We start from the raw sequence: 18,342 nt of genomic DNA, 5'->3' as shown, positions 1-18,342 counted from the left end.
TAGATAACTACATAATGGCATAGATTGAACCATAAGAAACAAAAAGAACGGGACATGAGTAAGTTAGCTAGCTAGAATAGCACTATATTCAAGATTGTACAATTGGTAATAACCACCAGCAAACTAGCTATAATTGCACTCTAACAACATTGTGCATTCTACTATAGAGAATAAGCACAAGATAGTTGAATCCTTATTGAATAAGATCTAAATAATAAGAAAATGAATCTAGTGACCAAAGTGTTGCATCCACAAATGGAAAATGAACCAATCGGCAAGCTGTCACAACATATGTCCAATGTAATACATATGCATGACCTAGCAAGATGGATCTATGGCTCCAATGTCACCATTCAACATGTTGCATTGTGCATCGAAAATCATAAATTTAAGCATAAACTAACTAATTACTTATTGAATCAGATACAAACAAAAAGGAAGATGAAGAAAATGGCCTTTTGTGTTGAGCAACGGGATGATGCATTGCACGTACAACATGGTCCTAACCTTTTCCCTATAGATGACATTATTTGGAGATACTCATGTTATTATGCTAGAATAGCCTTGGAGAGTGCACACAGATCTAAGGGGGTATGTCACTTGTTTTCATAGTTCTATGGAGGCTATGTCATAGAATAGCCTTGGAGAGTGCACATAGTTCTAAAGGGGTATGTCACCTGTTTTCATTGCCAACTTTGAAACACCATTGTTTGCATAATGAAATGAAATCTACACATGATCTAATTTACATTCTTCATTCATTAAAAGTATACCCTTAAGTAAACTTTCTATGTGAAAATATTTGGGGAACCTATTATGTGCATTTACAAAACAAGTGAGCATCTCACATGCTTGTATACATCATCCAATATTTGGGGCACCTATTATGTGGATATACATAACAAATTAACATCTCAAATGCTTTTATACATCATCCAACATGAAAATGACGTTCTTAAATGTAAATAGTATGATTATGTATGTTAGCTCTTCTTCCAACCAATTTTCAAAGTGCTTTGTGATAATGGAAATGATAGAATTCAAATTAAAGTGGCACCTTCATATCACATAATCTAGGTAAGGTGTATAAAGAGGGAACAACTTCATGATTAGAGATTTTCATGTTCTAGAATTTGGGTTGTCTTGTGAGATTTTTAAAGCCTATTAGTAACTTATCATATAGTTACCTCTAATTGCTCCAAGTTTCTATTTGTTGTGAAGAAAAAGTCAAATCCCCTTATTGATTATACATTCCATGTGTGTGGAGAACTCTCTGGAATGATAATCTGCCACTTATTATCTATGTAGATTCAATATTGTGATAGGTGAGATTTTATTTCATAGAATGAATTAGGGGTAGACCACTTCATGAATGTGGAAGAGTAAGAAAATGCAAGCACAACATGCTCCTAGCCCTCTTAGGGGACACCTCACATTCACTCCCATCATGGTCGGAGAGATGCTGTGTACAAGCACCGACGTGAGTTAAGGGAGAATGAGCATCTCAAGCAGGAGCTTGAATGCTTAAACATGTTTCTTCCTAGATGTAAAGAATAGACATGCATTGTCGGTACCTACCATCAACAAGCTGTGGATGCACAATAAGCTCTCTAGCATATCACGTGGGTAGAGCGATCCAAGATATGGATCCAGATTTCATTGGTCTTGCATGCACAAGCCATCTACACTTCCTTCACCCATTACATATGTGCACAGTGATAAGTTTATCATTGATATTCATATACATTTTAAGAACCAATTTGTTTGAAATCTTAGCAACTAAGTTTAGAGATGGATGTTAGATTCAATTATTTTTGTATACTAATGTATTTCTTTTAGTATGTTAGCTTTTTGACATTTTGAACCAAGAAATTTAAAAGATTTGTTTGGCTAAGAGAGGTTATGCATTGTACAAACATATACATCCAAAGGAAATTTCCTTTTGGTTCAATCCCTTGTCTATAGCTCAATCCAAAACAAAATGAAATTTGTGCCTAATAGGTAGCAAAGCAAGTTGAGATTGAAACATATAAAAATAAAGAAAGGAACTTCTATCAATGCTTGGAATAAACCACCATACAAATAAGCAAAAACCAAAAAGGTGTCGATCATGGGAAATAGAAAAGAAAACTAATTTTGCCACCTAAAAAGGGCCAACCTGTTTCTTGAGATCCCAGCATACCTGCCTATGGAATCTCTAGAATAGGGGCTAACAATGGGATAACAACTAGAGTGGCAGGCCATACAACTAGCAAATACCTCTCTCTATGAGAAAATAAAAGTGCCTATTGCTGCAAACCATGCTTTGTAGAAATGCTCTCGCCTTTCGGCAGTCACTCTAGACCCCAGAGTCCCATGCTCCCAAATAGGTTGCAGAGTGTAGATAGTAACCTGCCAAATGGAAAGTAAAGTGGCCATTGGAGTGATTTGGTGGCCTCCCATCACCTAACTATAGTGAGTGACCTAGATGTGCCATGTAGTGATACTAGTAGTTATCCTCCACCAAGCATATAGGGCGCACCTATCTGGGAGGAGCCGCCTCATGTGCCTTGATCATGTTTAGTGTTTGGCCATGAATCCAAAAGGCTAGAGCAGTGGGGTCAATCAAAAAATGCATGTGCACCCTCCATGGCCAAGAAACCATCCCCCATGTGAAGCCTCTCTCCATTCATTGGGTACTCGCCACTATCCTTAAAGATGCTAACTAGACCCTCTATGTTGTCGAGCATCCCCAAAGATAGTGAGGAATTGTCTCAATCACTCCATTTGCACAAACAGTGGCATCTACCATCCACCCTCATCTACTCCAACCAAGGGCCACAATGGGCAAGCCTCCATGTGCTAACATCTAAAAGAAATAGGAGATTTTGTGGTTGCAGGCTGGGTCCATAGGCGTAACCAAAATTGGGGAATGATATCTCTAGGGACATGCTATTGAACCCAGTGTTGCTCCCTCGATGGATTCCATGCTACTACCTCCAACTACAAGCAACATCCAATGCAAGTCATGTAAGAGAAGAAGGGCACCTCCTCCACCTTGTCAAAGTGCCCTACTCGAGTAGCCCAAAACCACTCTCCTGGATACCACTCAACATCCCTGAGAGGACTCCCCTCCCAAAAGCAAAGTCTCCATTGTGCTCCCTCCTGGTCCAAGAGAACCGAATCCAAGATGATAGTCTAGCTCTTGCCCAACCGGCCCACAGCATTGATCCTCTACCACAAGTAAGCCCATCCAAAGCTGCCTTGTTCCATCTATCACTCTCCATCTCTGGCAACAAAAGGCCTCCCTCCCCTACGCTATAGAATTTGCATCAAAAACAACCCAGATTCTACTTGAGAAATTGTACCCTAAGAGGCATTCACGCCCCCAAGAGAACTACCCTAAACAATAGTGCAGAGTCTAGGTGGTACTCAACCCCTCCACCAAGAGTCCAGGATCACTCCATCTATCTCTATCACCTTGGCACCCTCTCCTTGAATGTGAGATAGTACTTGATCTCTGTCCTCATCCTCCATAGGCAATTGCCTCCAAGTCCCAAAGGAACAAGTAGGGCCATTATTCCACTGTGCCCAATTGATATGCATCCACTGACCAAGCATTTCCCCCCTCTATATCCCAAACCTTTTGGTGCCATAGCAATGAATGCCTATCAAATTCCTCCCAGCAAGTGGGATTAGCTTGAATAAGACCAAGTGATATGCACTTCCAAACCCTAAAAAGGCTTCTTTATTAAGGGGGAGCCTTTCTTTTGAGAGGTGCACGTGAGAAAATCCATCTAAGCAACTACTGCCCATTGACCACCTATACAAGGGGTGTTTCGAAGAAGGCCATGCTACATCAAGAGCTTCCAGGGCTTAGAACCTCGAGTGAGACCTCACACTATAAAATTGCCTAGGAGGGCTCTACTCTACATCTTAGGATCAACGATGCTGAGGCTGCCTTGGGCTTGTGGCAAAATCACAGTCTACCATGCCACTCGGTCTCGAGTATTTCGGGAAGATTTTGGGTGCCAATCGAGCCTACCAATAGGGAATTATGTACCAAGAACCTTAGCTACCCCATGCAGCCCAGTGAAAGCACTAGCAAGAGGCTATGTACTAGGCTAGTGAGGAGTGCCCCATTCACCACTAAAGCCTTGCCTACTAGAGAGAGTTTGGTTGAGCTCCAATAAAGAAGATTGCACTGCAAGCTCTCCAAGATTAAGGCTATCTACTGCTCTGCTATAATGTCTATGCCCACCTCGCACCCAAGATTCTTCATTGTCTGCCCTCATGGGATCCATTTGAAACTAAAGGGATGCCCCCCAATCTTGAATCTCCTAAACCTCCTTAGTGGCTATAAGGAATCCCACCAATTTGGTTGGCCTAGTTGATCCTAGCCCCCAAAGCCACATAGTAAGTGGCTAGAGCCCTCCAAACTGCCTCCGGGCTCTCTACAGAGCCCTCCACATAAAGTGTTGTGTTATCTACAAACTCTGAGCTCAACAACTCCTCCTCTTGCCGTAGTGGGAGTCTCATCCCTCAAAGGCCCCCGACCTATGAATGCAAAAATTAAACCAAGGCCTCTGCCATAAAAAGAAATAGGAAAGGGGCGAGGGGGCAGCATTGTAAAACTGAAAGAGAGAGAGAGAGAGAGAGAGAGAGAAGGCATCTCCTGTATGATCGTCAATAAGCATCCAACTTGAGCTACTTGCATAAAGTTCCGAGACCCCTCTGATACATCTGTCGGAGAAGCCCAACCGCTGTGTAGTGTCTTCCAAGAAGGTCCACTCCACCTAGTCATGCACCTTCTCAAAATCCAAGAGTAAGATAGTGAGAGGACGAGACTCCCCCCGGGCCTAGTCAAGAGCCTCCCAAAAAGTGAAGATGTTGTCCAAGATGCTACGTTTCTGGAAAAATCATGTCTGAGTGTCATGGATGATGTCCACCAGATGTAGCTACATACGCAGACTCAAGACCTTAGCTAAGATCTTGTAGGCTATGTCCACCCTTTTGCTCTATCTCCCCCTTTTGGGATCAAACAAATCCACCCTCTAGTCAAGGACTAAGGAAGGAAGCATGTGTCAAAGATCTCTAAGAAAGCACACTAGAGAGGACTACATATGTGCTCCTAGAAACACCTGAAGAAAGTTGGCATCAAGCCATCCATTCCAGGGCACTTCTATGGAGGAAGTGCCTATAGAGCCTCTAATAGCTCCTAATCTATGAAAGGCATCTCTAACTATCTGGTTATGCTTTGCAACACCATTGATGGATGTGCTCCCAAATAGTCTCCCTGGTAGCGCATCACGGACTCTTCCTCTGCCTAGAACAAACTCCTGTAAAACTTGATGGTCATCTTGAGAATTGCTTGGGGGTCCAAGTGCATGTAGTCATCCAAACCTCTCAATCTCTGCAGCTGTGTTCCTGTTGATCTAGATCTTGCACTTTGAAAAAATTGACTGGCCGTGTTGCCCCCTGCTACATGCACTGTGATTGGAGTAGTGATATGAGAACTCTGCCCATCATATCTTTGTAACCTGGAGGTCCAACCTTGCACACTCATACTTGTCTACTAGCCACTGCTATGACCCTATCTTGCTCCCTCAGATGCTCAATGGAGCAAGTCCTATCTCAAAGCCTGCTCCCATGCTTGAAGAAGTGCAGAGCCTGGGATTATAGCTCCTCGCTATGCTCCTCTAAATCACCTCTATTGTCCTCATAGCCCATCCTCCCTCTAGGTTGTCAACAACCGGCTAGCTCTGCCATCGCCTCCTACACTTCTTGCTCCTATAATAGAGAGTCAGGAATGTAGATTACCTTCTAGGGAAGCCCTCTCTGGGGTTGTCAATCTGCAAGATCACTAGGTAATGGTTGGACATTGTGGTACCTGCCAGAATACCAATGGCTCCACCCCTATGCAGTGCCCAATCTCCCACGTAGAATTTGTCTAGCCTCTCTAGAGTCCGTCATGCCTGCATTAAACGAAAGAAAAAATAAGGCTAGCTGGAAGCCTAGAGAACTATGCCTCTCTCTAAGGGCCTCTACAATAGATCATGAAAATGAGCTACTCGCAAGTGCTCCTGTCTGCCACTAGCATTGCCAGCAAGGATGCAGCACCCTCTTTGTCCCCTCCATACATCTACAACCACCACTGCCTGAGAAACTGAATGCAGACTCCTCCACTCTTGTCCACTGTAGGAGACCACATATCAGGGTCTCTCCCTCGCAAAAGATGGTGCCACTGGCTAATCTCTATTATTGTTTTGTTGAAAACATATGCTCTTGAATCAAAAGTAATTTCACCAATCTCCCAACCACTGCCCTCTGAAGCTCTTGGCAAAGGATCAAGTACTATGGCTATTGACATGCACGATTGTGGAGCCCATGCACGTTCCAACTCACTAGTGCCCAACTCATGGGGAAGAGACTTAAGGAGATAGATGCATGACCTACGAATAATATCTGGTCCTAGGCCGGATGATGCCCATGGCATAACCTGTACCATGCCTCTGAGAAGAAACCTAGCTGAAAAGTAGTAGAGTTATCGTGATTGATCCACAAGTCCAACCCTTGAGGGCCCATCCACTCCCCCATCATGTTATAGATCTGGTCCTTCATCATTCTGTCAAACAAAGGGGGGTTCCACTTTCCTTTCCTGTGGAGTCAAACTTGATCCCCAAAAAGGGGCGAGTACGAGAGACGACCACTCCAATCTAGCCCCCTTTGCGGGGCTGCAAAATCATAACTCTCAACAACTCTAGGGTGAGAGGGTATGCATTGGGTATCTCTAGGTAGTTCTATGGACTGATCTCCAAAACTCCCTACGCAAAGGTTGCCCATGGCTCTAGAATCTGAGATGAGGAATCTCCTAAAAAGGTCTTCTACAAAGAGCCTGTGTTCTGTAGATGGGCCAAATACTAATGATACAATGAGGAGGTCGCCGCCCAAGAAGACAGGGGCTCTATTGCGCTCTTTCTTAGAGGCCAGGGTTCAAGGTAGGGGGGACAAGAAGAAGAGAAAGGGGGGAAGGGGAGGAGCTAACAATGGGGGGCAAGTGGTGAGGGTGACAGCAAGCAAAGGGGAGGGAGGGAGGAGCAGGGGAAGTAGCCACTAGATCGGTGGCCACCGAGGCTACTAGACCTCCTGGTCCTGTTGCCGTGTTGACTCCTATGGGCTCTGTCCCACTGTCATTGGTGGACATGACTAAGCATCAGAGGAACTCCCATCATCTTGCATATGGTGGGGCATCCTCTACCTGCTTTCCTGTGGCTTGAGGGGTGTTTGCTTCCCCTGAGACGGGGAGTTGCCTCCCATTCTGTCCTCCTCTACTCACACTACCTAATGCATCATAATCGTTTCTTTAAGGCCACTTCACTTGGGTCCAAGTCCCTCTAAAAGGCTCTACCCAGGTTGTATAGGACTCTCTCCTTTGACTTGTCCCACATTGCACATCCTCTCAGCGAGCAGTTCCTCTACTACGAGCACGACTGTGGGGGATACTTTTGCCGACCTCTCCTACAATCCCTAGCTAGGTGTCCGATCTGCCTGCACCATAAGCACTGCCTTGGTAGACCTGAGATATCTATCGTTGTTTGAGCTCACGACCATTCAAAGTCTCAAGGAAGATCTCCTCCATAAGATTCTCCAGACTCCACAATCAACCTGAGTTTGGGGACTCCATCATCTGCTACCAATGTCATTGCCATCTGAGGGGCTAGCTCCACCACCATGCCAAAGGCCCTATCAATGAAGTGGAGGTTGTGTCTGTACTCCTTGGGGAGCCCTAGAAATTATAGCATCACTGGGAAGTGAGGCACACGATGTGTTGAATCCATAGAATCCACGGTACCGAGGGATGAGGTAAATCAGGTGCGGGCCAAGTAGAAATGGGCTCCATTCCACAAGAGTCCTGGTAGTGTCAGGGGATCTCAAATGTAGATGAAAGACCCCTCTACCATAGATGGTAACCTCTTGAATGTGGTCCCCATCCAATGTTAAGCTCACCTAAATTCAATCACGAACCTGGCTAACTAGTTGGTGTGAGGCTAACTATCATGCCTACCAATGCCCTATCTTAAAGTTATTGTACAGATTTCTTCATTTGGTGTTTTCAATCTAGAGAGAGAAGAACTTTAATGGCTTTGAGAGCCATGGGTGCTGCCATTTGAGCCCCTGTGGCCAGACCAACGGTCACCATCAAGATTCATGACTCCAAGAACCTCTTTGAAATTGATGTTCCACCATTTTGGATCAAGAAGGTGCCCAACACTATGCAGTAGACTATGAGCTTTCTCCCATCACTTTCTAAAGAAATTTCATAGCTCCCCCTATTTTTTGTACATTGAAGGGCCTTCTAGAATTTCTCTCGTCTGGTTACATCGGCACCTTTCTAGCAATGAGGGCTTACTCTATGCTCTAATTGCATTCAAGATTTGATAATGGTTGGGGCATTTGAGCCTAGAGCTCAGCACAACCATGATCGGTAATTTTATTTTCATGGCATCCTCAAAAGACTTCCATAATATGGGTGATGCTCTCTTTTCTTTCACATCATGGCATTCATCTCTAACCTCTCTATTCCTTGACTCAGACACCCATCTTTGAAAAATGTCACGATGGAATGTCTCAATCCAAAAAGCCTTATTCTTTATCAACAATTGTAGTGTATAGAAGTGTATGCGAAATCTTGTCCCTGTAGGCAACTACAACATTGTGAACCCAACCCATGAAGTATATATTGCCTCGCGCTATTAAATGTAATCATATAAACTTGTCAATTTTACTAACATCATGTATGATCTTCTTAAACCATGGCACATGCTTGTACTGATCTTTCAACACCAAATTCAAGAGATGCGTGTAGCATGCTAATACATACAAATGTCAAAACTCTTTTTGTAATAGTCTACCAACTTTTAAACAACTCCGCATTGTCCATGATAATCTACACAACTTAGTTTGGACCTATCTCCCTTATGGTATAACCCATACTTTATTTCATATTTTGAATCAATGGACTTGCAGAATGCCTCTTCTCTTGGTAATATAATCATCACATTGAATAACATATGTCTTTTTATATTGTTCACTCTATGTATTATGTTTTGCAAGAGCTGAAAAGTACTACGGTTGATGTGATATTTTTACTCACAATATGTTTTGTCTAGTATAATCATCCACCGCAAGGTAATATAGGTGGGTTATAAGTATAATCATCCACCACAAGGTAGTATAGGTGGGTTATAAGTAGGAGGTTTGATATTTGCACCATACTCTGCAGTGTGATTCCATGCATCTTGCATACCAACCATATTCAATGGATAACTGGAACACAACATTGATCAACCAAGAATGTATTGAGCTATCTCGAAGTACTAGATCTAAATACTCTCTATAATTTATGGTTGCCTCATGCTCTAACTTCTTCTCCCAGCAATAACTCTAGTTCAACATGGTGTAGATATAAGTGTTTCCCAATTCCTCTAATTGAGGCCTGCTTGCACCAACACTTTTAAAATGAGCTTGAGTAGCCTAACTATTTATGCGCAGTATATGATTGGAGTATGAGATTGCATTGGGATGGTGGGAGATGCAACACTGGAGCTATCACTCACAACTTTCCAAATTGTTCTTTTTTACCTTTTTCATTTGCCTCTAGTTTACATTTTGATTGTCAAGCAATTGCAACTACCCCTCGAGCATGGCAAAGTGCTATAGATTTATTTGTTGTAGATCCAAGTATCTAATCCCTTATACAATGGTCTTCTCCACCAAGTTTGCACCTCCATTTGCAACCTCCCATCTAGGTGGTTGACAGCCTTATGTTTTTCATCTGTCCCACTATTTTTTGATTTCTTTGTGTTGCTCTAGAAGCCTCGACAAAGGCTCTAGCTACATTAAGAACACCACTCATAGGCTCATCAACCACATTATGCATGAGTATGAATGAGTGAGGCATCTATGTTTGCATTAACATTAAGAACTCCAGTCATAGGCTTATCAACCACATTATGCATTAGTATGAATGAGTGAGGCTGCTATGTTTTCATTTCAGCTACAATGGGTCTCCTACTTGAAGCTCTTTCTCTTGTTGTATTACCTACATATGTGTTTTCTTGTCTCCATACTTATAACTTTTCAAATGCAAAGCACCGAAGCATAGATACATGTCAATTCAATCCCTCTAGATACAAGTGGCATTTTACACATTTTACACTAATATAAAGTATGGTGCATGCAAGTTGCGCCAAGATTCACATCCAATAAAATGAACAAAAATAACTCTTGAAATCTCATTACCTCACTCTCCTCTCACAATCTCCGTTGCATTCATTAGCTTGTAGTTGTGGTAAAACCTTACCCTAATAACGACCTTGGTGTAGTCAACCACTTCCACAACAACCATAATGAACACTATCTCCCTCACTCTTGTCCTCTCATGACTCAATTGTGGTTCACCTTACCCTATGTAGCAACTATGGACTACAATTCTGCCAAATGAAAATTGCTTGGCTCTTGCAAGCCTTTTGTAAGTACAAAACTGGTGGGAAGCCAATAGATATTACCATGAGTGAATGCCATGATTACCACTGGTATTATAATTTTACCAACGGTATTTATACCATTATTACTGATAGGAGTTCAACAACCCACTAATATATACCATATTACTGCCAATTGTTCTATTAATATACTTTACCTCAATTCTTATTAGTGTTTTATACTTGCATATTGGGTCTTTACACAATAGAGGTAGAGGATGAACCTTAAAAAGCTATCCTACACATGCACACATACGTGTGTACATGTGTGCATGCATGCATGCCTATGCATGCACACCCACACATGCATGCATATTATGAGCACCTATAAACAAACACACACACATGCAGAATTGAGAAATGGGGTAGTATCATCAATAAAGGGGTGGATTTCTTACATACAATAGGTAGTTCCTATAAATTATGTGCATCGTGATATGAACAAGACATGAAACTACTATCAAAGGGTGGGTTCATATGAGAGAATAAGGTCTTCAAGAAGATATAGCGGTGGAAAAGAACCTATATTAGGTGCATATGGAAGGATTACAAAGTGTAGGAAGTGATCCTTTAATGAGAGTAAGGTTAATCCTTAAATTTATAACAAAATTCCAACTTCTACTCTAGATTCCAAACGCCTTACCTACATCTATCAAAAAACACAACATAGTTAGAAGTAGATGGTGCTTTTGAGCATCATCAAGATACTAGTATCAATTCAATTAATCAAGCAACAAGCAATGCAACATAACCCATTTTACAAAAAATGAGATCATGAGAGTAAATAAAGTAGTAAATACCTTTGTATTCTCATGAGAAAAGACATAGATACAAATAAGCATCGTAACTCAATCCTCATAGGGAGGGGTTACATCCTTCAGCATAACTTTTTGTCAGCCAATTACAGACTTGATGCAAAGATGTCTATTTATTGATGATCACACCTGCACTTTATGATAAAGTAGAGAACTTGTGAATGGCCATATGTGAGATAATGAGGCCAAATTATCATGTTCATGAGATCTCTAGTATAATAAATCTAGTTCTATGTAATGAAGTAAATATAGTAGGAAAAAGGCAATTACTATAAATCAAATTGGGGCATTGATATTAAAATATGAGACCTTGTAAGGGTTGAGCAAATGTACTCCTTTCTTTCCAAATTTCAAAATTACCTCAACAACAATCGTATGCTATCACAAATACATAATCCTTATGAGAGTTTGAAGTGATGTTGGTAGTATAGGTACATTCCATAGCATTATCAGCAATAATCATGTCTATCATAGTGCCTCAAAATCACAACCACAAGCAGACAAACAATAGCAAGAGTAGTAGCAGCAATAATTGACTATTAGTATTGCATTCTATAAATTTGATAGCACAAAAATAAGGCATTAAAGAATATAAGCCACGAGGCATCTAAATGAAACCGTCGTGTACTTGAGGTAAATAAGTGTACATGCAAGCGTATGTGTGCATTTGTTATTGTGAATGTGTGAAGGTCAAAAGACCTATTTTATGGTAAGTGTTCAAAAAAAAGTGCAAGAACATACAGTCTATGCACTTTCAGATAGCAAATACAATCGCTTTCAATCTTCTTTGTGGTAATCGTGTAATCAATGGAATAATCAAATCTCACTCATCCACAGTGCTATTGTTTCAAATAATTATATATTCTTTGATGGAAGGCATTTCTTGATTCAAAGAGTTAGTAATAAGGGTTGGTAATATGGATGAAGTCTGTATGCCTTTGCCTTTTTGCTTGCTTTGTTTGAGCGTTGATGTCATTTCTAGGAAAGAGAAACATACAAAAGATATGAGAGTGATGGAAGATTAAATAGAGGTTAATGCTAGCAATAATCATAAACTATCACACAACAAACGTATCTCGACAATCCCTTTGTCCATTATACACACTTTTCAGTATACTTCATTAAAATTTACTTTACTTCATGCAATGTTATAAGGCGGTAGAAAAGTATGATTTTAATTCTTTTACATTGTTGGATCTAGGAATGCATTCAAAGTTACTCATTGTAATGTTTACATATATGATGAACGAAGCTAAGGAAAACTTTACTATCGAAAGGCATAATGCTCCTATGTACATTGCTAAATCTAGGGATGGACCTATGGATAATCGGTTAGACATGAGATGAAAGAAGCTAAGGAAAACTACACTTTGGAAAGTCATAATGCCCATCATGACTCACTAGTTTAGTGTGAAGGGTACAGAGGACACAACAGTGAACTATCAGATGAGTAATCAAGCAATACTAGGAAGAGTTTGAATACTTCTTCCTTGTTTTTTTTGCGTTGTCCTGAAATTGAAAAGTGCCCCACAACACCCTTGTATGGAATGACAAAGACAAACCCTTGAGCTCTTGAACTTGGGACTAGCACATACTCACCCACACGTTTTATCCGCATTGAATGCTTGTGGGGGCTATTGTGATCTCCACGAAGGAGGCACGATTAAGGTGTGCTAATTTTTTAATGAATCTTTGCCTAATTAAGGTCTTGCTGCTAATTGTAAGTGCATCGACAGACAAATCTTGAAGTGGTTCCTCATTACTAAACAATTATACCAAGGTAACAAGATCAGTCTCGTTGTGGCTTCCTGCAATTGCAACCCGTCCCCAAAATTCTAGCTGGAGTTTAACAGCTTGTTAAGGCAGTCGAAAGTTGGAGTAGCATAAAATTGTAGCCAAATCCTTCCGTGAAGGCCTCCAACCAATTGGATTACTTCAGGTTTGGGTATAAACCCTTACTAGGCTCTCCATTTGATTGTTCTTATCAAATCGCCTCGGACGCATTAAAAAGCTCTTCCGTGTCCTTTCAGGGAACTATTGTTTTGGTCGACGCAAGGATCGCTCTCTCCTTCAGACCGCATGCAGGTGGGTCTAATTTCGGGTGCAACTCCTCAAGCTGGCCTTACTTTCTTGTAGCTCTTTATGAACAGCCTCCTTGCATGCGTGGTGCTTCTTCTCTTATTTGGTACTGCTTGCACCACTGTCATTCAAGACCAGGGTCAGCTCTCAAACCATGTGCATATGCGTGCATACCAACACCTTTGGTCATCCTCTACCGCCAGTGCCATGGATGAGGACAAGCCCAATCAATGAACCCTATTGTGCAAGAGCCATACTGTCTAATGCCTTAGGGATACTTGATAACCTAAAACACAGCATCGATCTGCATTGGGGATGCTTCGAACTCAGCCAGGACTACTTGATTTGGGCCTGAGGGCTTACTACGAATCTTTCGTGAGAGCATGAGAACCTGAAGCCTCTCAACTCAAGCCCTTTCTGTCTTTGATAGGTTTCGCCCCAACAAGGGCTGCCATACATACTTGCTTGTTGAACTAAAGAGTCAAAGAGGAGGGTTTTGGTCTGGGGGTTCTGGAAGTGAGAATGAAAGCATTGTTGCTTGTGTTTGGCCAATGCGGGTACCTTGCTTAGTCGGGCCTGTAGCTCTGGCCCCATGAAGATTGGACCTAGAAGAATGCACATCTTAGAGAGATCGATGACAAAGCCCAATAATGGCACCAAGAGAAGAACTGATCTTACACAGAGACACACATACACACACACACATACATACGTACATATAAGCATGATTGTTTTCATTCTTTGTTTCCTTTTGGCCCAATTCCTCTTGCATGGAGTGATGATGAGCATGATAGAACGGAAAAGCTTGCAACCGAAATAGTAGGAGACACAAAGGAGAGTCGATCGGCAACTACACTCGTTGGTCCAAGAAACGAGCCACCCATCATGATCATTATGCAGAGCAGCAAGAACAAAAACAGCTGCCTTGAGCAATGAAGTCCCGTGGCGATCGGAAATAGAGAATAGTTGCATATATGGCAAATGAAAACAGCAATGCATGGACCTTCTTTTTAAAACCAAACATAAACTTTTGAAATATGGCTTTAATTCACCTTTATATAATGGTTGGGCTTACTCAATATGCTAAAATTAGTTTTTGGATTCGGACATGAGAACTTGAAGCCTCTCAATTCAAGTCCACTCTGTCTTTGATAGGGTTTCGCTCCCAACAAGGACTGCCATACATACTCGTTGGATGAACTAAAGACTCAAAGAGGAGGGTTTTCAGCCCTTCCTAAGGCCCCAATAAAGGTCTCAAGCTCATCTATGTGGAGGCCGAACAAGGTTGGTGATAACGGATAACGTTGTTTGACCCCAATGGTGCTCATGATCTCGTCTGTCCACCCTGCAGTTGTCCGAACCCGACTTGAGACTCTCTCATAAAGTGCCATGACTGCCCAGATGACCTCCTAATCGTACCCCAAACCCAACTCATGTAAATGTCTGCTGAGTTAGGCCCTCTGCACTGTGTCAAACGCCTTGCAGAAATCCACAAAGCAACAATGGACCTCTGCCTCCATGCCCTAGCCTCCTCGATAACCCCCTGAGAATAAGTATATGATCTATTCGGAAGCCTGCGTGTCCCACGGCTCTGAAACCTTGAAGCTCTACAACTAGGCTAACCTTTGCGTCGAGTATTGATGCATAGATCTTGGGCATGACATGTCCAATCATAGTGGTCCTATTGTTTTCCGGGCTCATGGGATCTCCTACCTTGTGTATGGGGGTAATGGTGTTAAGGGTCCAAGTATGTGGGAAGCGTGTGCAGACTCCTTCGTTGACTAAGATTGGGGCCAAGGTATTGATTCCATATGCAATGAATTCAGTACGTAGGCCCTCATGATCTTTCGCTCGGCCGTTGTGAAGCTTCAAGGGTTTGTGTTTGACACCACTGGTTATGAAGAGTGTGCACGAGGTGGGGCGCAGTACGTGTGAGAGATTGGGCGCTGGATGTGTGTGTGTGTGTGTGAGAGTGAGAGAGAGAGAGAGAGAGAGAGAGAGAGAGAGAGATTAATTTGCCCTGTTTATTTCATTTACAGCATATGTATGGCTTTGAAGAGACTGTCCACTTCGTCTGGAAAGGATTGTTGATAAAATACGGACATACTACACATTTATGTCGAGTCATTGATCCTGCTCATGAGCAAGGATGGACAACAACGTGAAAGGCTTTGATTCATTATATGGTCAGGCAGAGGGGGCACTAGAAGATGCAGTACCTTGTGCATTGCTCCCTTTCATCTTCTATATGCATGCCAAGGATGACAACAGCTTGCGGTTGCAAATTACGGATTTTCATTCCAACACTTGGCAGACTTTGAGAACACTAGAACAGTTAGAAGACCTGGTACGTTGTATGTGAATCAGAAATTGATATGTTTTCCCATTTGAAAATGCCTTGTTTCTTTTATTAACTAAAAACAATTGTCTATAGACACAAGCCTATTAAAATTTTATGTAAATTTGTTTGGTTGAATGTAGTCAATCTGTTGTTCATGCTTGCTAGTGTTGTGTATTTTTGTCTGGCATTTTAGGTTTTGAGGTATAAGTTGTTGCCAAGTACGTATGGAGTTTGTAGCTGGGAATGCTCTGATTGTGTCCATAATATCTTTCAGCTGGGCTGTGAAAGTGGAAATATTCCATTGTTTTCTTGGGTTCGAAATTAATTCTTCTTAATCTGTCATTGCCAAGCTGAAGGCTTGGATCTTGGCTTGAACAATACATCTATACTGATTTATATATCTTTCTATGGATTGAATCACACTGATTTGCAGCAATGCTAATGCCTGCAGAGAGACCAGATCGGAATTGGTGGATCATGGAATGATTTTCTTCAATATATTAGAGATGCTTTTGCATCAGAAAATGTCAAGCTTGTACTAGGTGGTCCAGCCAGCTCAATGGGTGGCCAGGGTACCTTTCTCTTTATGTTCAACTTGCCTGTCTGACACAGAGACTGCATGCTGCTGCTTGATTGGTTCTTGATTGTTTCTTCTTCCGCAAAAGCCAAAGAGATCAACTTTTTCCAGTGAATCTCCTTTTCATGAAGTCTACACTAAGTGCACTTGTAACTTGTAGGTGCAACATCTGCAAAAGTGATCGCTCAAAAATATAAAGGCATGCCGCGTGTTTCAATCCCTTTGGAGAAACTAGGAGGCCCTTCTGCCAAGGATGCCATGGGAAATATAGCAGTACAATTGCTTAAAGCTTTCAAAAGTCAGTCTGGTGTTCTGGCAACAGGTCAAACCTTATTCTTTTTTGTCGGAGTTGTTTTGTGAGTACTTAAGTGTGCAGGATGCTTTGAGCAATCATGGTTTTTGAACGTGACTTATGAAATCTACATTGAAAAACTTTGACATACAAAGAAACTTTCATGTTCTCCTTTGAAAAAACAATGTTGTATACTGATCGTTTAAGATAGTACTTTCTTGCAGCTGTAAGAACCCATTTGCATTTGTATGCAGAATAGTAGCCAAATTGCAGCTTTAACTTACTGCAGTGTCAACTACAAAATCTTCAAGTCCATCATTCTAGCAAGGACTAGCTACTTGACATCCTAAGTACTGTTAACACCATCTTTCAGCCCTATAAAGTTTGATCCCCTCCTCAAATCAATTGTATTTTGGTTTGGAGAAGCTAATTCTGGCCTTCTACACCTCTAAATCTAGCATGCTCGTGTGTGGAGCTCGGAGGTGAGAACCTTTGGAAGAAGATCTACATTTGAAGGATAGGACGGAAGGTGACCTAGATTCAAATAAGTGTGCCTTGGTCAAGTAAGGGACTGCAAGTGTTTGTATCAGTCGCATCGGTGTTGTTTGGTCTAGTCCAGGATCTTTAGTCCAATGGCTTCAAATGCGCCGATCCCAAACTTTGAAGAGGCAGGCAAACTGGACCGGAATAATCAACTCTACCTAAAAGGTGAAGCTGCAGAGTCACATGGTGGCAAGGAAGCTATGGAAGATGACGACAAGGGGATCTAAAACCCCTTAATACAGTGGATGCGACAGAAAAGATGGAAAAATTGTAGATCTAGACAGGTCGAAGTGTGGGAGGAAAGTATGTAGAGGCGCTGTCAATGATCATGGAAATGAGAACAAACATGGTAATCTTCCACATCCAGTTGGTGGATAAGTTGAGTTGCCTATGCTTGTATTGAATATGCTGCAGGAGCATGTTAGAACCTTTGTGACGAGCACTGTGACTTCGGGAAGCTCAAAGCTGCTCGCTTTTGAGGATATGGGCTCGATATAGAGTTAGTACAAGAGGCGCTGCAAGACAAAGCCTTTGTTATGCAAGGCAAGGGCAAGGGATCGGGAAAGCGCAAGCTCAACAAAAATAGAGACAACAAATCTGCTGAGGACTTGACTCTTCTAGAGGTGAAGGCAAGAACAAGAAGAAAAGCTTTCACTGCAACCAACGTGCTTTTTAAACCAGCCTGGACAATTTACTACAACCAGCCTGAGGGACTGTTGAAAAAAGAAGGGCGATCAAAAGGAGTCCAAGCAAGTGGCTAGTGTGGTAACTGATACAAGAGCTTTTCTTGGTAACAACTTTGAGTGTTGCTGAGATAAGGTACGCAGATCTAGGTGAAATAAACTTAATATCTGACATTGAGAATGGTCCGGTGAGCTAGAGGTACAAAGAACCTTTGTGAAGGTGGAGGGCAGCATTGATCAAGGAGTATAGGAACATTGAAGGTCGCAGTATGGAGTTATACGTGGATGTAATGGGTGCCTCTGGGAGGTACTTGGCTTGTTTTCACCGCAAGCAGCTGGATGAGTGGATCCAATGGCATGTATACTCTTTGTGCATTCTTTCAGACTTAAGTAGCTTGTACTGGGCATAGTGTTTGCCTTGTTTTTCTTAGGTATTGAGAGAACAAAGGGTGAAACCCATCTTGGCAAACAGAGGGGCAAGTCTTGTTA

General features: G+C 42.0%; 1 protein-coding gene across 4 annotated transcripts in view; it reads left to right on the top strand.

Moving 5' to 3' along the window:
- The first annotated feature begins 12,875 nt into the window (after positions 1–12,875).
- The window catches only part of LOC147891663 (uncharacterized), a 29,282-nt gene continuing 23,815 nt past the window's right edge, over positions 12,876–18,342 (top strand). Inside the window, exons 1-6 of one of the 4 annotated variants that reach the window (XM_087388658.1) lie at positions 12,909–13,006; positions 13,119–13,277; positions 13,369–13,423; positions 15,457–15,764; positions 16,210–16,330; positions 16,496–16,657. In XM_087388658.1, the coding sequence (XP_087244784.1) occupies positions 15,567–15,764; positions 16,210–16,330; positions 16,496–16,657 (481 nt within the window). In that variant the 5' untranslated portion in view covers positions 12,909–13,006; positions 13,119–13,277; positions 13,369–13,423; positions 15,457–15,566. The other 3 variants (XM_087388659.1, XM_087388657.1, XM_087388660.1) reach the window with 3 other exon arrangements.

The sequence above is a fragment of the Dipteris shenzhenensis genome, chromosome 17, assembly GCF_047967505.1.
Source record: "Dipteris shenzhenensis isolate YYH24624 ecotype China chromosome 17, Dip_SZ_1.0, whole genome shotgun sequence".
Classification (NCBI taxonomy): domain Eukaryota; kingdom Viridiplantae; phylum Streptophyta; class Polypodiopsida; order Gleicheniales; family Dipteridaceae; genus Dipteris; species Dipteris shenzhenensis.
This window is presented reverse-complemented; position numbering and strand designations above follow the sequence as displayed.